Consider the following 23333-nt stretch of genomic DNA (forward strand, 5'->3'; position numbering starts at 1 on the left):
CCAAAGTATATGGAGATAGTTTCATTATATGAAGTTGGTCAATGCAATTTTATTTCTTTAAAATTATGAGTGAAATATATAGATAATATGACAGAATGGCTTCAAATAATACAAGATGCAAAAATTCATCAAGATGTAGACCTACCATTTGTACTCTTCTACATATACATTAGATTTCATTAAAAATAACATAAAAAATAACAACAGAGGGGGGGATAGTTAATAACAGAGGGATATATAGTTGAACAAGATTTTCCATGAATTTACAACATTTAAAGTTCAATGATGAATACTATTCTATTTTTATATGTGTCACAGTTTTTCATAATAAAAAATGCTGTAAAATGTTACTTATAAACTCAAGCAAATATAAGATTCAAATGAATGGTATAAAAACAGTGTATCTTTTAAGACTAGACTTTGATTTAAAATATAGAACATTAAAAGCTAAGAACTGTGGCGCCTGGGTGGCTCAGTCAGTTGAGCATCTGACTCTTCATTTCAGCTAGGTCATGAGCCTCACGTCGAGCTCCACACTGAACATGGAGCCTGCTTGGGATTCTCTTTCTCTCCTTCTCCCCCGCTTGTGCTCTCTCTCTCTCTCTCTCTCTCAAATATTAATTAATTAATTAATTAATTAAGGGGAGCCTGGCTGTCTCAGTTGGTAGAGTATGCAACTCTTGATCTCAGAGTTATGAATTCAAGCCCCACATTGGGCATGGAGTCTAGCTTCAAAAAAAAAGAAAAAAAAGGAATTTTTCTTCATAATTTTGCTGAAAATGACAATAAACTCTCCATGAAAATGTCTTTGCATAATTATGAAGAAAGACTCTACAAACCAAGATACAGAAGTGTTCAAATTCTAGTAGAGAATTGTTCATATTTTATACTTTATAACAATACATTTAAGATTTTAAATAAGAGAAAGAAATAATTAAATCTCATAAAAATCTCCTAAACACACAGTACATGAGTTGGTTCTGACAGGAGAAGAACTAGGAGTTCCAGTATATCATGTGAATTATGGGTGGACATCTTTTGCATGAATCCTGCTTTACTCATTCTGTCCCCAGCCTCTCTCCCTACCTCTTAAAAGTCAGTAATGTGTATCAAGTAATATGAGACAACCAGCTGCCCAAGAAAGATATGTTAAACAGTGATTGTTTCCTGCAGAAAAAAAAAAAAAAAACATCCAAAAATATACAAGCCTCCTTCATTCTCCCAATATAAATCACTTATAACAGGCACATTATGTCTAGAGTTAATGGATCTTACAGATTTAGAAGGAAACTTTTCTATTTAGCTGAAGAACAGCTGAAGAACACTGGAACAGATCACTGAATCCAAATTTATCTTTGGTTTTTCTTAAAATGCCTCATCCCACTCAAAAGGATTACATGAATATCATTACATATTATAGGCATTCCCCAACTTACAGAAGGGTTATGTGCTAAAAGTTCATCTCTAACTAAGCTTTCTGAAATTCAGATCACATTTTCTCACTGAAAGAATTTTATAAAGGGTAGTCAGGTCAGTCAGGTCACCCTAAGAAATCTATGAAGTTCAAACTTACTGGACCTTTTATGTTTCTCTGCAGCACTGTGGTTTTCTTTTCTTTCCAACTAGCCACCTAACCATTATTTCTTTGAAAAAATGCAACAGAGATTCTAGGAATACTCGTCTCCAATGCTTTGTGCGTGCATGCACATGCGCACGCGCACGCGCGCGCGCGCACACACACACACACACACACACACACACACACACACACCTTGCCCAGATCTATGTGCCACGATGTCCCTTACCCATCAGAGTAAGCACAGTGGAACAGTTTAGACAAGGGGCTCTTGCGTTTGAAGGCTGAAGGAAGTTTTAGGGTTCTGTTTTATTGGGTCTCACAAATACAGGACAGAGATGGTGGGTTATAACTTCTATCAGGCTTATCTTCTCAAAGATGATTTAAAAAATTAGAAGCTTCCTAATAATCACTTTTAATACATATATTTTTAAATGCTTATAAACCCAGAGGAAAAATCAATTAGAGGTTACTTTTGTGTACTTTAGCTACATCCAAAGCTATAACAAGAAACTCTCCTCCTAGACTGGAGTGATGGGGGGATCAGAGGGTCCCTACACAGCAACTGAAGTGATGGCTTCCTTGACAAGGGCAAAGGGCTGCCCTCTGCCACAGGAGGGCGCCAGCAGGAGGTCCTGAGAACTGTTGTCTAAGGAGAAAGCTGCCTGTATTTCAAATCTACTTTTCCACTCTACCCAAAGGCAACTAGATTTCATCACCTTGAAAATGGTTAAGCCACTAGATTGTTCTCCTGGGTGCAAGAAAAAGGTGTAAGAAGCCATAGAAATAAAATGACTTAGTTTCATATGCAAATATTTTCTCATATGCCTGTTAATTTGACAGTTTGAAAGAAAGAGATATAGAGATTCAATACTTGCATAAAACTGCTATTCTATTCTTTAGACTCAATACCAATTTATAGAGTTTTTTGAGGTCAGAATTTTATAAGTATGCTTTAATTGTGCAGTGATACATTATAAGATTTTAAATGGATTTTTATAAGGTTCAGATCCAGAAACATGACATAACTTTCCAGAAATTATTACAGAATTTTATCAGAACTCAAGAGTTCCAGATTCCTCCCGGTCTCAAACTCAGCTGAGGTCTACTCTACTTGCCTGCATAGGTGTTGGCTTTGTTCAGGAGGTCTGTGCAAGCGTGCATATCAGCAAAAGCCCGAATTCCTAAGCAGTTGACAGGGTGAAGCTGAGATTCCAAAAATTCACAGCAAGTCTTCTTCACATCCTGTAACTGTAACAGCCCAGCTGCTGGGAGAAGTACCTGCAACATCCAAGGAAGCAGTTAGGCAGGTGGATGAAAGAACAGTCACTACTTACCACTCCTACCCAGGGCACAACAGATGCAGGCAGAATTTATCTGCATCCGGACCCAAACACTCCATAGAAGAGGAATGCAACAACCATTTGCCAAAAGGGTGATGCCCACATTCCCCCATAATTTCTACAGTATTTTTCAAGGATCTCTTCCTGGCCATAAGAATATAAGAGATAGAAGATCATATTAGATTAAGGGTTCTGTTTATAAGCATAAACCAAATGCACCTTTGAATTTTAAAAATATAAATTATTAGGATGCTAGGGGGTGCTATACGGTTCAGTGAAAATGGTTTTTCCCCTTAATTCAAGCAGTCATGAGTTTCAGCGATTTGTAGGGAAGGCATGAGCCCAAAGTAATACATATCACAACAAAGCCTCATTTTGTTCTCCCACTGTCTGAAGAGCACAACAAGCTGCTTTCCTTAAGAGGACAGAGCAGTTTTAAATTCAACAGTCTCTGTACAAGCAGTTTCTCTCAAATGTAATGTATGTGCTAAAAAAGAAAACACAATAGGTAATTACCTAATATTAACTTTTTAATTTGTATTTTTATTTGAGTAACTCCACGAGATTTTGTATTAATTATAAGTTTTTCTATGGGATTTAACCAGTATCTTTACTATAAATACTATATTCAATACCACAACTACTTTTCAAATAGGTCAATAATGGAAATAATTTTTTCTTGTAAGTGAATTAGTGTGAAGCTATGTTAAGTATCACATCTGAAAGTCAAATTAAGTGGGAAAACATAAAAAATGAAGTTCTTGAACATCTGCTGCTCTTTTACAAAGGCAAAAGAAAAAATAAGCCTCAACTATTAGAACAATGGTCAATTTTAGAAAAGATCACATTAGCATAAAAAAATAAATAAAACCTAAGTTCCTTCAGGAATTGACTCTTATATCTGCCAAGCTGTAGCCCAAAGGGAAAAAGAGAAAAGAAACAGTAGTTCTAGAAATGTTTTATAATTTTCCTGTATCTATGTAATAAGTCCTAAATGTGTAAAAAAAAGAATATGTTTGTGTCTTTGCATAACAGAAACTACTCTTTTTTTTTTAAGGAACCACAGTATTACCTCTCAAATCTAAAGGTTGCATGTGTGTTAACCCACATGCATACAAATGGTCATGAATTAAAGACTGAGAAAATAACTTTGTGTTTTAGTGCAACTGTACCAACTAATAGTTTTCTCTAAAAACATACAAACAGTACCTAGTGGGCTTTTCCTTCTGAGTTTAAGAAACATAAAGTGCAAATAATGCTGTTTATGGCCAAATCTTTTGTATAATATGTATAGTGTGTTTCATTATGTTATGAGAAATGATCTCCATGGAAACCTTTAGTTGTTGATAATTTGCAAATGGGAGGTTTTCCCACACGCGTATAATTGTGCTCTGAAGCAACATAAAATACATTCCAAGATGCTTAAGAGTGCTGCCATTTAATTCAGCGAACACATACAGTTAAGAAAGTGGTCTTCAGTGTAAGATTCAATCTCTGTGAAATTTGCACAAGTAGTAATGATCACCCATCTGATCAGCATTTTCCCAGGGACAATCCAGTGAGGTAGAGTAGTATTCAAACTGCTTGGTAATGTAGAAAAGGCAGGAGCTTTGGGGGAAAAACATGGCTGAGCAGAAATGAGCTCACTCATGCACTGGTGGTAGGAGTGTATACTAGCTTCAACGTTCTTGAAAAACAATTTGCCCATTTCAGTCAAAACTACAAATGCACGGGTGTGCCTGAGTGGCTCAGTCGGTTGAGTAGCTGACTCTCGACTTCTGCTCAGGTCATGATCCCAAAGTCATGAGTCTGAGCACCATGCTGGGCTTCACACAGTGTGGAGCCTCTTAAGATTCTCGCTCTTCTTCTCCTCCCCCCTTCCCCCCCCCCCCCCGTTCACAGCGTCTCTCCCTCTCTCTCAAATAATTAAAAGAAAAAAATACAAATGCACAATCCTCTAACCCAGCAATTTAACCTATAGATACACTGATAAATGCACAAAATCTCACATGCACAAGACATTATTTGGAGCACTTGGAGCACTACTCTGGGTAATAGCAAAAGTGAGGGTAAAGCCTAAATGTCCATTGTGAGGAGACCAATTAAACAATATCATCCATTCAATGGAATACTCTGCAGTCATTCAAAAGAATGAGGAAACTATATGAATGGGACAGTTTCTAAAATACATTCTTCAGTGAAAAAAATTAGTGATTGATTCATACTATGCTAACTAATACATATACTCCCTCACATATATATATATATATATATATATATATATATATATATATATCCATCTAAAAAAAGCAGCTACAGCAAGCTTTTAAAATTTTTGTTTCATTACTTGCAACTTCATCACTACCAAGCCCAGATCTACCTCATCAGGAGACTGAAATTCATAAAACTGTGTAATATATACACCAGGAATAGAAAAGTTATTCCAATTGTAAGCCATGTAGCTAGAAATTCACGTATAATTTTAATTTTTAAATGACAATGATGAGTCAAGTGGTTCCATGTTTGGCAAACAATACGTATTAAATACACCTTAAAGGTTAGTCAAATGTATAAAACAAGCTTACTCATAATTTCGTTGTCAGTAAATCCTTTAAAATTGCCTCAGTTTTATGACATAATTTTACTAGGACTAAATTTCAGTAGCTCCTAAGTATTAATTATGTACAGCTTCAAAAACAATGAATAACTAGCCCAGGCTTACTAACATGACCCACAGTCACTCATGCTGAAAACAGGAAAGCAGCCAGGGCCACACCTACTTTATGTATTAGATAGCCAGCAAAAAAACAAAACAAAATAAAAATGCTTCTAATTTCAGATGAACCACCTCTCACAATCAGAACCACTCAGTTGGCAGCCTGTGAGCTAGATGCCTCGAGATCAAATCAAATCAAACCTTCTAATTTGTCTGATAAAGAAATCAAATCCCAGAGGAAGCCAGAAGACATGACCAAGTCATACAGCTGGTCAGTGGAAAGCTGAGAATATAATCAAATTTACCAACTCTTTGGTCTATTGTTCTTTCTACTACCTTGGGCCCTATCTGTAGGTGCAGAATGGAAGTGCTTGTCCAATTTTTAAATCTCCAATACTGCTCTTTTCAGCAAGAGTAATAAAGACCACAATCATTTCAACAACCCATTCTTGCAATTGCTTCCATTTACTGAGTAATTACTACCTCAGGCACTGTGCTAAGCACTTGTCACACAATAATATCTGATTGTCTCCATTTCACACAAGTGAATATAGAGGGTTGGAGAAGATGGGTAACTTGCCCAAAGTCACACACCTCATATGGAACAGGTAGAGTCCGCTCTAAGAGCAGTATTTAACCAAAGTGAGTTGTAACGCTTTTAGATGGCACACATAAACATTGTGGTGTCAATAGTTAGGAATACGATTGTAAATACGATTTATTTAAACAAGAACTGAGCCAATGTAGAGAAAACATCAAGTATTTACCAGTGTCAGCAGTATAGAATATAGCAAAATCATGAAAGTACACACAAATTACTAAACTTTAGAAAACTCTGAATTGAGAGGTCACATTAATCCTTCAATATCTGATAGCATTCTGATTTTTACGGTTTTTACATACCACTAAAAGGAAGGATGTGCTTTAATCTGGGGCTATCACAGTCCCATGGCATATTTTCTACAGAGTGGATAAACTCTACTCTTAGTAACAAATGTCGGTAACACCCAGCAATGTAAAGAAGTGGTTTCTTAATTTGTTATTTAGGTCACAAAAATATCTTGGGCATTGTAATTAAGAGGTCTGAAGAATAAATCTGTGCCTTTAAAACTAATTTTTCTGAGCTCCCTAGAGCAAAGGTACAGCTGAATAGTGCTGCTTCTTATATGAAATGGAATCACATTGACACAATAAACCTCCAGCCACATAGCATTATGACCCAATGGAAATTTCCACTTGTTCCATTTTTCCATACACTAGTATTAACCCTGAAATTGATTAAAATAACCCTACAGTGCTCTATGATCTAAAATATATTCTAAAACATCAAAGAAAAAGCAATTATATTTGTTATATAATACAAATGTTAATGATGTATTCTAAGAATCAAAAAGTGATTAATTCCCATATATTCTATTCCCATATATACTAAAGGGACGGCCACACTCCAAAAGCTGAAATATTTCTCTCGATTATGTTGAGCCCTAAGAAAAAATACAAAGTTGGCAGTGTGTCTTGGGGCCCAGCCTTTACCTCTCCCTCCAGCAGCCTCCTCCCTTGCTTCCCCTTTAGTTCTATTCTATCAACCTGGAGCTTCTCCACTCAGACCCTGGTGTTTTCACCATGATCTCTCAGTCCCTTTCAGGTCACTACTAACAGCATCACACCATTTCATCTGCTTTGTAACACTCACCAATGTCAGAAATGATTTTATGTATCTGCTCTCATGTTTACTGTCTCTCTCTCTGCAAAAGAATATATGCTCTGGGACCACATCTGTTTACCCCCATTGTAACCTCAGGCACTACAAGAATATCTAGATGTATAATAAACGAATCAACCTGAATGTAAATTAACGTGTTACTCTCATAGGTATTTGTATTTTAAAAGAGATACAAATTTGGATGTCCTTTAACCCAGAAATATAAACTGTATTTCTAGGCTGTGTCTATATGGGACATCTGTGACCTACTGCAAATCCTTTCAGCCCCAACTCTTGCTCAAGCCAACACTGCAGCAACCAGGTCCAAGTAGACTTTGATCACCTTTGTGAAAATGTAACTTCACTGTGCCTCACCACACCTCCTACCATAGCTCTCTCTGCCTTCCCAGCCAGGGAATGCACTGGGGACTCACACCTGCGCTATCTGGAAGCACAGGGAAAATAATGCTTATGGGGCCACCCTGACCTATGGAGAATGGTCTAAGGAAAGATGACAGCTAAATGCTTCTCCTCTCTATTCCCAAGCAGATACTTCTGAGACACATTTCATAAGCCTCCTCAGAAGGTCCTGGTAAGAACAAACATCTTACATTTTAGCTGTAACCAGATCTATACCACACTTTGAATTGGTTTTCCCTCCTTTCCAATTCAAATTCCCTATTCATTCACTGTTGCTCTCTTGGATCACTTTCCAAATAAACTAACTGTACGAAATCTTGCTTTCAGGGAAACCCCAGGCCATTACACTGCACATGGAATAAACTGTAAGTGTGAATATACTTAGTTATAAGAATATGAATTATAGTGCTGTTTATACTATTAAAAATTGAAAAGAACTCAAATGTCCAATAACAAGAGACAGATGAAGTAGATTCTGTACTATCAGTAAAACTGAATACTTTGTAAATATTAAAGGACATACAATAGACACATATCTAATGACCTGGAAAAATATTCCAAATACATTCAGTATACAAAGATAATTTCTAAACAAAATATACAATACAATCCGCTTCTTTGTAAACACACAAACACAACAACATAAAGGGCACTAGAGGAATATAAATATACTGCAATTGTTAACAGGGATCATCTCTGGTTAGTGGTAGTGTTAAGACTTTCTATTTACTTCTTTTTATTTGCATTTCCTAAATTTTCAATAATGAATATGTACCATTTAAATAGTCACATATTATTTAAGAGAAAGTCGGGGAGAAACAAACAAAAGACTGTCTTTCTGGATCTCTAGAACTCCAGACAATATAGCAATGGTGAAGGGAGCTATTTATTTAATAATTATCACCCACCGCTTGCCAGACATTGCTTCAGTTTGACCTGTATTCTGAGTATCAGGAGTCTCAAAGGCCTATGATCATCAAACTAGTGTTCTGCAGAGTGTTATGGAGGCTCTACACATTACTCTTCCTGTTCACGTGAATAGCGCTATCTCCAAGTGCTGGGAAAAACATGAAGTAATAGAACATGACCAGCTGATTAAATAAACTTAAAATCGACCACTTCAGCAAATAGAAAAAAATTATTTTCACCTAGATATGCTGATTTCCAAAATAGGGAGACAATAAAAGCCTAAGCATTTTACACTGTGGAAACATTTTCTGCAATGAACAAAAGAAGCAGGGGAAAAGCTACCACTGATTAGAGAAGACAAGTAGAACACTAGACAGAGAAGACACCCGAGACAAACAATTAGCACCCGTGTGACACTCTTACACCAGCTGCACATTTTAAAGTAAGATGCTTTCATCCTACTTCACTTTGTTTGACAAGCCAAATTATACAGAAGATGTTTCGCTTAGACAAGTACACTCCTTCTGCTTGGCTATTAGGATCTGCAATTTATTTTCAGCTCGGGCATTTACTCCATAGGGGGAAATAATTTATGTAGTAAGTCTTTTAAATCCTGAGCCATTAGCAGTGTGTTTATTAGAAGAGACTACCAAGGGGTCTGACTGCTCCATAGACAAGATTTCCAGATGTCTATGAAAGTATGCAAATATGAAACAGCTCAGTCACTGTTAACTTTACAGTAGGTTTACTGCTAAAAAGCAGGGTTTTTGTTCATTTCCCAGCCATTTTATATTCACATGAGAAGCACCTGTTTGTTTACAGAGTAAGGAAGGGCCTTGTGTGTCAGGAATGACCTGGAAACAAAAAAGGAGACAGCTGTTCAAAGAGCATGCAGAGACAGAAGAAATTATCCCCAAACTTAAAGAAGCTCTATGTTGTTGGACCAAAAAAGTCTCACTACGAAAGAAAACCTATAACTTTCATTAGCATATATCTTCCAAAATCTGCATTTAGTCCCCAAATTATAAATAAGTCATGTTTCACAAGTTTACTTTTTCAATTGGCTGCTTACTACTCATTTAATCATAGAAACAGTATTGAAAAGTTATAAATCACAATATCAAAGAATATAATATTACTACTTGACTGCTGTGACCCTATGGGGCACTGGGTGCAGGAAAGAAGGAGAAAGAAAGTTTCCTTCCTCTTTCTGGGGTGCAGGCCTGGCTGGGGGCAGAATTTTGAAATAGGAAGTGTGTGCCCTTGGCATCCTGCCACCTCATTCACACTTTTACAACTCAAAGCCCTAAACCTTGGCCACCAGGAGTCAGCCTCTGCTCTGTGCACCCAGCTATGGTTCTCCACACAGATCTGCCTTTCCTGACTGCTAAGTGTTTCATCCTGTAAATATACTGACCTCACCTCTCTCCTCCCAACACCCCGCACCCCAAGCTCCATCCCCTCGGGATAGCTACTGCCAGCAGAGTCAAAATGAAAGCCGTCTTATTATTAATTCATACTAATTGCTAATAATGCATCACCTTCCAGGACAAATCCCTTCCAGGGATATTTAATGTTTTAAGAGATGCTAACTCTTAAGCAGAATACATCTGTAACTGAGGTCATTTCCAATGGTATAATAAATGAAGCGAAAAGGCAAAAGAAGTATGGAAAGAGGGAATATGTGGGCAATGTGGCTTTCCCACAGGCTGAAAACCACCTATCCTATACTTCCCTTTTAACAACTGCTTTTTCCATTCTTTTTAACCTAAGTTTTCTCTAAAATTTCTAACTTATTCAACAGTGGCTCAAATGTATAACAAAGACAGCACCTACCTTGTAGAGTTGTTGAAAAAAATTAAATAAGATGGCCTACCATTCAACACAGTGCCTGACACATGGTAGAGTAGAGCATTAGCTCCAATTCAAGGCATTGCTTCTCGGATTGAATCCAACATCCAATCCCATGACAAGAGAATGCCAGGATTTCCTTTCTCCCTCACAAGATGATGTTCTATGACAGATCATTTCCAAAGAGCATAAGGTTGCTTTCTTTTTTGAGCAAATATTCCCAAAGTAAAAAATACAATCCAGGACACTTTGGAAAAGAACAAACACAGCATGTGAAAAAGGGAAATACAGGGGCACCTACGTGGGTGGCTCAGTTGGATGAACATCCGACTACAGCTCAGGTCATGATCTTGCAGTTCGTGAGTTTGAGCTCCACACTGGGCTCGCTGCTGTCAGCACAGAGTCCACTTTGGATCCTCTGTTCCCCAGTCTTTGCCCCTCCCCCGCTTGTGCTCTCCCCAAAATAAATATTTTTAAAAAAGAAAATGGGAAATATGTTCGATATCCCACTAGTTATTAAGTAAATATAAATTCAAATAATGAGACCTCACTTTGTAACTATTGCTACTTTTAACAACATATATTCAGGTCAAGGTACGGTAAGCCTTGGCCCCTATCACATTTTTGCCTTCACTGTAAACTAGTCAACTCTCTTAGAAGGGAAATAGACAAGGGGCGCCTAGGTGGCTCAGTCAGTTGAGCGTCCGCCTTCAGCTCAGGTCATAAACTCACGGCCTGTGGGTTCAAGCCCCATGTCAGGCTCTGTGCTAACAGCTCAGAGCCTGGAACCTGCTTCCGATTTTGTCTCGGTCTCTTTCTGCCCCTCTCCCACTTGTGCACCGTCTCTCTCTCTCTCTCTCTCAAATACAAATAAACATTTAAAAAAATTTTTTAAAGAAAGGAAATAGGCAGTATTCATCAAAGGTACCAAAAAATATAAAAGTTTAAAGCATTTGATGCTGGAAGTACGTTCCTAAAAATCTACCCTGAGAAAATAGTTCAAAAATTGGAACAGACTAAATCCATAAATTTTACTTTAGCATTATTTATAAGAGTTCCTGGGGGAAAAACCAGAAACAACTATGGATTTAACAATATGGCAACAATTAAGTGCATTATGTTAAACCACATGATGAAACATTATAATCAATGACAACGAAGACTAATAATGGTTTTAAAAAACTAATATTTCTAAAATATTTGCAATAACATACAATATTATAAAATTGGATTGACACACTGCTCTAACCTATACTCATATTAGAAAAACTTAATAGACATCAAGTTCCTTTGATGTCAAGGAACTTGATTAGTAAAACAACGTTGACAGAGAAAAAACAAACAACAGAACATTTCCACACAACTTATTTTTTCTAACACATAATGGACGTAGAGACAGTGGCGCACTGGTCTTTTTAACAACAGATTGGCTCCCTGCCCTCGCATCTGTCAGTTCTATAGCTGGCAGCACTGGATCTGGATCCAATCCTGTCTCTAATCAGAGAGAACGTCTGGGCTCTAACTAACAAGCAGCACAACCTGGTTGACTTCATGTCAGTGCTAATGTGACACTGGGTACTTTGATGCTTTGTTTCCTGGACAAAGTTCCAGCCCACCTTCCTGTAACTAGGACCCTCTCCTAGTGGGCATCAGCAATGTGGCCCTACTTCACTGTGCATGGAGCAGTTCTCCTGGAGGCTGAAATGCTGCCCCTGGGTGCCAGCCCAGAAAATAAAGCCTTGTTCCCAGGCTCCCTTCTCCTCTTGTTCTGCAAGGACCTCCTGCCGGGCTCAACTTCTATTCATCAAACATGCCTATCCTATGGGCAGTTCCTGATTACTCACCTAAGAAATACTTATTGAGCACATAGTCTAGGGTGTAATCACTAGTGTAGGTTCTAGGGCAATGGCAGTGAACAGAATGTACAAATATACCTGCCATCCTAAAGCTTGGATTCTAATAGGTAGTGCTTCCATTTAGTAAGGGCATGTGTAATTTCCATCATCCCAGCACTCCAGCCCTTCAAAGTGGCCTTTGGATCTCAAAGTCTACAGTCTAGGGGCACGTGGGTGACTTGGTCGGTTAAGCATCTAACTCTTGTTTTTGGCTCAGGTTGTGCTCTCACAGTTCGTGAGTTTGAGTCCTGCATCGGGCTCTGTGCTGATAGCGCAGAGCCTGCCTGGGATTCTCTCTCTCCCTCTCTCTCTCTGCCCCTCCCTTGTTCTTTCGCTTTCTCTCTCTCCCTCAAAATAAATAAATAAATAAACAAACAAAAAATTTTTTTAATAAAAATAAAGTCTAGAGGCACTGGAGGACTCAAGAGCTATAGATTTTAATCCCCATCTGTCACTAAATTCCTATAAAGCCTCAGGAGCAGAATAGAGTTAGCATGAAAGGAATGGAGAATGGAAACCATACCACAGGCTCAAGAGGCAGAGAACTCTGGTCTTGAGTGCCAGCTGTGTGAGCCAAGAAAACCACTTAACCCTTCTGAGCTGCAATTCTCTAAGCTGTAAAAAACAATTCTGTATCCAAGATGTTGTAAAAACTAAATGAGATTAGTACTTTAGCAAAGTGGCTGGAACAGGGAAGGTAGGCAGCCCCTTCTTCCTCAATGAATATTTTATTCTATTTCCACTACCATTTATCAGAATTAATCCACTTTAATTTCCTCTCCTTTAGTCCTTCCTCTCCAAAATCACTACAAATAAAAAAACATGAGTACTAGTCTCTTGACTAACTGATCATGCATTTTACTCCTATTATAGATCAAAATTTCCCCTGTATCTCCCCTGGATTCTCCAGGATTCTTCCTTTCCACAACCTCAGAATTTCATGAATAACCAAAGAACAGACCAACAGACTGTCAGTGATTCCACATCCACCTTCCAAAAACAGAATTTAAACTGGTGGTGAGACTGAGGCATCAATGCACTGTCTAAAGAAGAACACAGGGACCAAAAAGTCCTGTCAGCAGGCTTCAAAAATATTTGTTAAAGAAACAAATAAAAGCAAGCAAGTTTAAGGGGCCAATGTTATCAATAAAGGTGATGAGTCTTAGTACGAGGGACCAGTGACACTTCCGGCTTTTCAAAGGTGCTGCATGGATGTATGTACAACTGTGCATGAGAAATGCCAAACTGTCCCAATAAGTTATCTTCACTGTCTTTCTGTGGCAGTCATTCCTTAGACCAGGGAAAGTAATCCAAATCACTCTCCAGGGTACTATGTTGCTTTATTATACACAACTCCCTCTTCCTCTCCTCCCTCTTGGTCTTTCCCCTCTTCCCCTCTCCCTCTCACCTTTCTGTCTTTGCCCGCTCCTTTTCCATCTTCTTTCTAAATTGATTTCTATTATTCAGAGCCTCTCCACCCCTGCAGATTACCAAGTCTATTCCAGTGGAATTTTTTTAAGAACAAAGAGACTGATAATACTTTTTGAAGATTTTTGTTTGTTTGTTTTCACAAATATAACACTTAAACCACATAGACACCCATGCATGTATGCACACAAACACGCACATCCATAACACACTCTTCCTCCTTAGACAAATGACTTTTTCTGTTGCATGTCATTTTTCACCAAAAATTATTTTATATTCTCTCTTTCCAACCATGTCTGTAATCAATATTCATATACTATCATCTCCCAAACTGTCAAAGCCTAGGCTTGACATGAAAGAGAGATCACAGGATAAAATTATTGCTGGAGAATAAAAAGTGAGAAAATATATGATAAGAAAGCACATGTCAAGCAAAAAAAAAATCACATTTAATAGACAATTTAATAACTTTACCTATCTGATTAGCCTCTCCCTGACCCTAACTACAGCTTAATTATAGACTATGTATTTCTCAACGTTCTTTATCAAAGTGCCTTAAATCCTATTCATAACAGCCCCAAAATTTAATTTTTTTAATGTTTATTTATTTTTGAGAGAGAAAGAGAGAGTGCACACATGCAAGTGAGCAGGGGAGGGGCCCAGAGAGAGGGAGACACAGGATCCAAAGCAGGCTCCAGGCTCTGAGCTGTCAGCACGGAGCCCTATGTGGGGCTTGAACCCACAGACCACGAGATCATGACCTGAGCTGAAGTCAGACGCTCCACTGACTGAGCCACCCAAGCGCTCCAAGACAATCCAAAACGTTAAATACAGGTCCATTATCACCCCCCCCAAACCGCAATAAACCCATACAATGGAACACTCAGTATTTATAAAAAGGAACTAACTACTGAAACTTGCAGCAACACAGATAAATCTCACAAATATTATGTTGTGCCAAAGAAGTCAGCCTCAAAAGAATACATTCTGTGTGATTCTATTTATATTAAGTTCAATAACAGGCAAAACTTAGAAATCTTATCAATGGTTGCCTGGAGTCAGGGGTAAGAAATTTATTAGAAAGAAGCTTGAAATTACAAAGGTTCAATATCCTGATTTGGGTGTATGCATTTGCTAAAACTTAGCAAACTGAACAGTTAAGATGCATGATGTACGAACAATAGCCCACTAGGAAAAAAAAAATGAGTGCTTTAAGCCCACACAAAGATTAACCAGAAGTCAGTGAAAGGCATTTATAAATTATGAAACAAAATTTTTAAATGGAAAATAATAATCCTCTCTGCTAGAATCCCAAATAAGAAAATAAAAACATATTAAAATGTATTTACATGACCAAATCTCTATACTAGTATTTGTAAAGTTAATTTAAAACAATAGCTTTTGAATACATGTTAGTGATACAGCTATCTTCTATTTTCACAAAAAAATAAAGTTTTCATAAATTACATATCCTGGGAAAAGACACATGTACACATGTACACCAGATGATCAGAAGCATATTAATTCTAATGTGACATTGGAATTAAGACTTCGAGGTCCAAAAGGTAGTACTTTTTAAAGCTGTATGTCAATAATGCTAGGATTTACAAAACCTTTGGCTTATTTCAAACCAAATATGCCAGAACCACAGATAATTCAACCACTCTAGGCTCTCACCACCTAAAATGGTTTGAAGAAAGGGACCCTGAACACTGGCAACAACCTGGCACAGATGTACTATGCTCGACGCAGGCTCCAAACCTAAACAACGTGATATAAAGGTCAAAGATCAAGAAAAAAATCCACCTAATAAGGACTTTGATATATATCTAACTTTTCTAACTTTTTTCCCCTGCTCAAATTAGAACACTGCTATAAGATGCTAGGTCATAAACAGGATGGAGTCATTTTTTGCTCATCAAGATAAATTCTTCCTATACACCCCATGAAGCTAATTAAAATATGACTCACAAGATGATTCAACCATGGACATCTTCAAAGATTATGTATTTCAATAACATAAAACCATAAGTACCTTAATTATTAATATTTCTGGAGTACGTAGCTTTTCTCTCAACAAATACTTAAAAAACATTTTAAGTTTGATGTCTATCTAGTTTTATAACATGTTCTTATGATAAAGCTTCTAGATTTTTCTCAAACTAGCTGAACTCCAATGGCTTCTTCTATACTAAATTTTAAATAATAAGCTTTCATTTATTCTATACTCTTAACTTGTACAGAGTAAAACATAATTTAACTGGCATGACTGAAGAACAGATATTCTAGCTGGTCAAGCATTTTCATTAAAATTATAAGGATTACCAAGTTCAGACTTAAAATATAATAAAATACAATTAACATCAAAATTCAATTGTAAATAAATTTAAATTGTCTCGTAATTATTTTTTTAAGTTTATTTTATTTTGAGAGAAAGAGACAGAGAGAGAGAGAGAGAGCACACATACATGAGCAAGTTGAAGGCAGAGAGAAGGAAAAAGAAGTCCAAGCAGGCTCCACACTGTCAACCCAGAGCCCAAAAAGGGGTTGATCTCACGAACTGTGAAATCATGACCTGAGCAGAAATCAGGAGTCAGATGCTTAACCTACTGTGCCACCCAGGTGCCCCTACAGTAATTATTAATATAAAAGAAATTCACCACTTGGGGCCTCTGGATAATAATAAAGTAAAATTATCACTATTCTGGTAAAGTGATAAAATACTAGGTTAAGAGTTTTCTGGGTATTAGGATGTCAGACAAATTCATTTAAGTGATAGGATTTCCCATTGTTATCCCATAAACAACCACTAATCCTCAAAGTTTGATTCAATACATTTTTATGCTTGGGTTTTTTTGGGGGGGTTTTTTGTTTTGTTTTGTTTTTTACCTTTTAACATGTGTTTTCTAAGCACATCATCTGCCAAACTCTTTTAGTCGCAAAGAACTTCCTTTCTATCTCATAAGAAAAAGAGAACATGGGTGGAAAAAACAATAAGGCTTCCATAAACTCTGCTAGGAAAAATATCACTTTTCTTTGAGCCACTGCATGTCAAACCAATAAAAAAGGGTGTTACAAATTATACTGCAATCACCCCAGAGTGCTGCCTCCACACTAACCAAATAAACAAGTCTTGTCGGGTGGAGAGAAATCTATAGCAAATTAAGATTTTTTTTTTTTTTTTTGGTCACAAATATATTTCCTGATTCAGAATATAAAAAATGAGGGTAAGGTTACACGAGCCGTTTTCTTTAACCCAATGATCCCAAACAATCTCAGTGGGTTCTTCTTCCTCATGGTCTCAAGACTTTTTATTGCTGCCTCATTTCTTATTTCTGCTCAACATTTATAGAGCACTTCAATATTTTTATAAGCTTTAACTGGTATATTTTATAGCATTTCTGTGAGATGTCAAAGTAGTATTAGCCTTATTTATAATAGCTGAAAAGCAGAAAGTTAATGTTTTCCTCAAGGCCATTCCTGAAGTCAGTGGTTAAATTCAAGATTTGAACTCTGAATTCTCATACAATAATTAGCCAGAGTTTTTTTTAAGCACATGAAAGTTTTCTAGCAGGGAGCAAGTCTAAGGGGGCTGCATATTATTTTCTGAGTTATTCAGTAATAATTTGAATATGTAGTATTATATACTTAATTTTAATTATCTATTAAACTAAAAACATTTACAAAACTGCTCAATAGATGTTTTGTTCACCCTCAAGAGAAGCATTCTACTGAACTGCTTTGGTACTTAGGCAACTTCTAATTGTGTGGCTAAGAATGGAAAGTGGTCATTCAATCAAGATAACTAAAAAGCAGATCTGGAATGTGACTATAATTAAGGTTAAAACATAACCAAGTGTATAGTTACAGTCTCTGTCAGAAGAAATCACTTTTTTAACGTTTATTTTTGAGAGACCAATAGAGACGGAGCGCCAAGCAGGAGAGGGACAGAGAAAGAAGACACAGTATCTGAAGCAGGCTCCAGGCTTGAGCTGACAGCACAGAACCCGATGCTGGGCTCGAACCCATGAGCCACGAGATCATGACCTGAGCCAAACTCTGACACTTAACAGACTGAGCCACCTAGACTCCCCATGATATTACATAATTTAAATAAACACAAATAATCCAATGAACTGTAAGTGTAAAAGGAGAGCTGTTCCTACGAAAACTAAGTTGACTGCTTTAGAATGACTTGATCAACATGTTACTGCAAAAAAAAAAAAAAAAAAGGGTTTCTCAAATTATACATGGGGAAGGAAAGAGAAATTGTGTAACTGAAAGATGACTTTGCACTGAGATTTCAAGTGTCTGAGCTCTTGCTGTACTTTTTTTTTAAATTTTTTTTAAATTTTTTTTTTTCAACGTTTTTTATTTATTTTTGGGACAGAGAGAGACAGAGCATGAACAGGGGAGGGGCAGAGAGAGAGGGAGACACAGAATCGGAAACAGGCTCCAGGCTCCGAGCCATCAGCCCAGAGCCTGACGCGGGGCTCGAACTCACGGACCGCGAGATCGTGACCTGGCTGAAGTCGGACGCTTAACCGACTGCGCCACCCAGGCGCCCCTTGCTGTACTTTTTTAAAAACTGTAAAATTAGAGTTGATCCATCATTATGATGTCATATGTGTAAAAACACATATGGCTCTCTAAGCAGCTGACCATACTAAGTTTTACAACAAAAGATTGCCATACGATTGTACAGTTGCATATTTTAGGTTAAAATAAAATATCTGGGGTATACATGTATCCTTGTTTGATGATTTCTCCACTTTAACAATATTTTGTTGATCAAGCAGTCAACCACATCAACAGGTCTCCTACTGTGAATGCCCCTCTCTGCGAGGTCTTCTTTTTAGGACCGGCTGGTAAAACGCTATAGAACAACATTCTGTCAGCACTTCTGGTCTGAAACGAACAAAAAAAACCTGCCCTACACCACCAGCAAAATGGACACACTATGTCGAATTTTCTACTGTACTGAGATTGTGTAAAATACTTTGGTGTGTTTGTCGCCAAAAGCTAATTTTAAATGTCTCTTGAAAAACTCTCATTTAAATTCTGTTCCTTTTCTAAAAGGATTGGATTTTCTATTTCAAACAATTTCAATTCATGCAAAACATAGAAGTTTCCTGAACTGTTTAAAACCTATCCATTCACAATTATGAGATGCTTAAGTTCTTCTTAAATGACAAAAGTTCTAATGCAGACAGAACTTGTAGATGAACACTCATAATATTAATTCGGGAATAAGAATTTACTTACATTGGCACTGCCTATTAACATCCGTACCTTTGTTTTTCACACTTACATCAAGTGAAAAAGATTCTTAGCTACTTTTAGCAAGCCAAAACAAATACCCAAAAGCTGAGAAGTCAAAATGTATATAAACCCACAAATTTAGCAATGAAGTAAAGGCTTTTAAAAATTCAAGTTGCTTTAGAAGTCTCCAAAAATGCTGATCAACACATAGAATGAAGAAGAGTTAAAAGGTACTTTTATTTATAAACTCTCTAAGCAACTATTAGTTCATGACAACTTAACAGTTGCTGTATGATAATGAACTAATTACTTAACCTTCTTTAGCTTCCTTAATTGCAAAATGGAGTAAAACCTACCTCAAAAGGTGATGAATATCAAATGAGATTTATGGAAAATACCTAGCACATAGTTGAAAATAAACTCACGTGAAAGCCTTTCATTCATATAAATGTATATATTTATATATTTATTATTTTATATTTTATTTTTATATTTAATATATATTATATTTATATATATATATATATATATATATAATATATATATTATTTTTTCCAAGTATTCCTAAGAGTGGGAGAGTGAGGGAGGGAGAAAGACAAAGTACATGAATTCTCTAAAAGTATATGTGTATATGCAAAACTCTGCGTATAAATGGTTATATGTACTTTACTTGGGAAAAGGTCCATAGTTTTTCATCAGACTCTCAAAGGAATCCACGATAAGCCCCAAATTTAAAAAACTACTTCATAATAGCCCTTGGCTTTATTTTCTCTGTTCCCAGATGTATAGTTTATAAAATTTGACTGGAAACTCTAGACACAAGTTAAATCTAAATTACTCAGTAGCAGCAACAAAAAAAATGTTCAATTAAAAGCATGGTCATGGTAAGATATATATCCTCCTTTTATTTCTCCTTTAAAAAAATACACAAATTCATTTGGCTCAAATTATTCCCCAACCTTGCCATAAATTAAAGCAAATATCTAAACTCAAAGCCAAAGTTAAAAAACCTAAACAAAAAAAACCCAACAGCAACAGCAAAAAATCAGGGAAATCATAAACAGCCAAGAATTAAAGTCCTATTACTTATATAACACTAATGATTATACTGTTTTTGGAGTTAATGCTTGAAATTAATCCATTCCTCATTCTGACTCAAAGTTAACAACCTTTACTTCAAATAGCTGTTATATATTTTTTAAATTTGTGCAATAGGAGACTCACAGAAGGAACCCTAAACTAGGAATCAGGAAAACCAGGGTTATGGTCCTATTCGGTCACGAACTAAGACAGCTGGACCCCAACACTCTATGGCACTATGATTCTACATCAAAACATGCAATCCCAAAGTAAAAGGCTAAGATACCTGCTATCCTAAAATTGTATTTTATTATTGCTAAAACAGAAACATGGTAAAAGAGAGGTGACCTGACAAGAGATTTGATTCTAGGTGTAATGAGAAAATATACCTACAACAACAAATTTTTGAATTACAGGAAGTTCTATCCCCACAGTCAGTTCTCTCAAAGGAGATAGGGTCAGGGTGGGCGTCCAGCTGGCGCCACTTTAAACTTTAGCTTAACATTAATAAGAACACAAGATACCTCCACCCTAACACTCCTTTCCCTAAGGTGAACAGCACTTATAAGAAAGATCTAACAAAGTACAGACAGGCAAAAATACAAAAAACAGTGGAGACAGCAGTTTGTTGTATCTTGATAGGTAAACTCTTACTTTGTATTTCACCGAAAAATTACGGAAAAGGCAACTTGTTTTAATCAATTTTATTTCCAAACTGCCTTTTCTAAAATAAGTATTTTTCGATGGACAAAAATAAGGCTTTGCACACTAAGGTACCCCTATGTTCTCTTCCCCCTTCCCCTCAAAATAAAAACTACATGAATATTAAGCATTTAACAAGTCTGCCAAATACACCTCTTTGAACATATTCCTGTAGGAGCTGAACACATATACAAAAGGCAAATCAGCATGGCAAGAGGTTTTCTGAAAGGCTGCAATGACTAATATTTCAGGACTGGAACGTGATAGTTATTAAAAGAAACACGAGAGGCGAGACGTTCTCCCAGTTCCGCATAGACCCATGTCTCCACTGCAAGAACTACTACAAACAGCATTCAGTGCTGAATTCACACAGTCTATTGTCTCAGGCCTAAATCATCTTTTGCAAATTTCCCTCATGTCACATATTACGTGAATCAAAGAAACCAATCAGCAATTCATTTGCTGAAGGTCAGATATAGGGCACAGTAAGGCCCATGCACTCAAATGAATTTAAAAAGGGAGGAAAAAGAAAACCAAGATAACTTCTTGTTGAAAATGATGCCCTAGAATCCAGCAGACAGTAGAACTATACAGAAAAAATTAGATTGAGATCATACGGTGGTAGTTACCTCCTGACATGTACTAAACACCTTCCTCCAGGTTAAAACAAAAGTTCACCTAGCAAGTGGTTCACACCTTTATACATGACTTGAATATCAACCAAGGTTTTTTCAAATGCCTTCCGTCATGAACTGGATTGCCAAGCAAAGGCAAATGAGGCCACCCATGAAAGACCACCAGAAGGCCTCACCACTGCCAATATTTCAGATTTAATAAAAGCATTCTTAGCAAGTTCATGTCCAAAGATTTCAGTCTCCAAATTCAAATATTTTGCATCCTATTTCAACTAATTACAAAAGCGTTAAAAGACTGAGCTCAGACTTTCCTATTCGAGTAAGTAGAATTTACAGACCACTTCTTAAGAAATAGTCCTAATTTGGGGCGCCTGGGTGACTCAGTCGGTTAGGCATCCAAGTTTGGCTCAGGTCATGATCTCACGGTTTGTGAGTTCAAGCCCCACATCGGGCTCTGTGCTGACAGCTCAGAGCCTGGAGCCTGCTTCGGATTCTGTGTCTCCCTCTCTCTGTTCCTCCCCCACTTGCACTGACTGTCTCTCTCTCTCTCTCTCTCTCTCTCTCAAAAATAAATAAAGATTAAAAAAAAAAGAAAAGAAATAGTCCTCTTTTTTGTTGTCCTCAAGACATACTTTACCTGTTGGAAGGAGTGTAAATAAATATAAACTTTCAGATGGAAGTTTGGCATGCCTATGAAAAATTAAAACATGCATGTACCTTTTGATCCACCAATTACATTTGAGAAGTCTATTATATGACATTTTGGATGTAAATATAAAAATGTTCATTCAATGCAGTATTTTTATAAAGGTAGGAAAATCATATATGCTGATTAACATATGGGATGCCATTCAAAAGAACGGGTTAGACCCACATGTATTGATGTGTAAAGAACTTCAAGAAACTTTGTACAGTGAGAAAAGCAAGTTTCAGAAAAACTGTGCATGTGTGTGAATGCATGTATATATAAAACTGCACAAAAAATGGTCTGAAAGAATTCACACCAAGCAGGTAACAGAAGCTACCCTCTGGGAAGGAGAGTGGATCAATGTGTGTGGGCTGGGGTGGGCGAAAAAGGAAGGGCAGTTTAAAATTGGGACCTTCACTTTCTGTGCTTTATGCACCTGTATTATTCACTTACATCATAGATTACAAAACATTTATTCTTTACAGAAAGCGAGAAAATGCAATGTCAAATTTTAGCTAAGCTCTAGAATCACTTATATGCTGCAACAGGAAAAGAAGTAAAGACCACTGATAGTCAAAAACATCCCTGTAGATTTGAACCTCAAGGGAACAGAGAAATGTAGGCAGCATCAGTCAGTAGTTACAAACGAATATGACAGCATTTTCACAAACAAGCATCACTCAGAGAACTAAAAGATTACAACTTTAAGATTATAAAGGACACTGAAATCAGAAACATTACTCAAAAGATATAATCATTCCAAATGTCTCCTGGAAATTCAGTTTTAACAATGAATTCTATTACTTTGGTACAAAAAGTATACTGTGGGTATGCTCTTTTGACTTAAAAATCTGGCATATACAAAGAGCTAAATGGTATGGGGTGTTTATTCTTACCTGTACATTTTCTTCTGTAACCTGAATTTCTGCAGTGTAAACATAATCAATTAGCATCCTCAGGGTCCAGCCATCTACCTCTTTTATTCGAACTCTCTTTGCTCGGCTCTCACTCATCTCACCTAAAACACAAAAGAGTGAGAGTAATGCTACAGCAAGACACTCTGTGAAAATACCAATGCCAAGACAGATTCATCCATTTTCTTGCCACTCATTGTATTTTGGAGGCA

The 23333-nt window shown here is 36.9% G+C and overlaps 1 protein-coding gene across 6 annotated transcripts in view; it reads right to left on the reverse strand.

Annotated features, from left to right (window-relative positions):
* The window catches only part of KLHL2 (kelch like family member 2), a 121806-nt gene that overhangs the window by 45770 nt on the left and 52703 nt on the right, over window positions 1-23333 (reverse strand). For 5 of the 6 annotated variants that reach the window (XM_058720958.1, XM_058720955.1, XM_058720957.1 and 2 more), the window contains exons 4-5: window positions 23104-23225; window positions 2695-2857 (exon numbers count right to left, since the gene is read on the reverse strand). In XM_058720958.1, the coding sequence (XP_058576941.1) occupies window positions 2695-2857; window positions 23104-23225 (285 nt within the window). The remainder of the gene's footprint in view (window positions 1-2694; window positions 2858-23103; window positions 23226-23333) is intronic. The other variant, XM_058720960.1, reaches the window with a different exon arrangement.

This window comes from Neofelis nebulosa, chromosome 3, assembly GCF_028018385.1.
Source record: "Neofelis nebulosa isolate mNeoNeb1 chromosome 3, mNeoNeb1.pri, whole genome shotgun sequence".
Classification (NCBI taxonomy): Eukaryota; Metazoa; Chordata; class Mammalia; order Carnivora; family Felidae; genus Neofelis; species Neofelis nebulosa.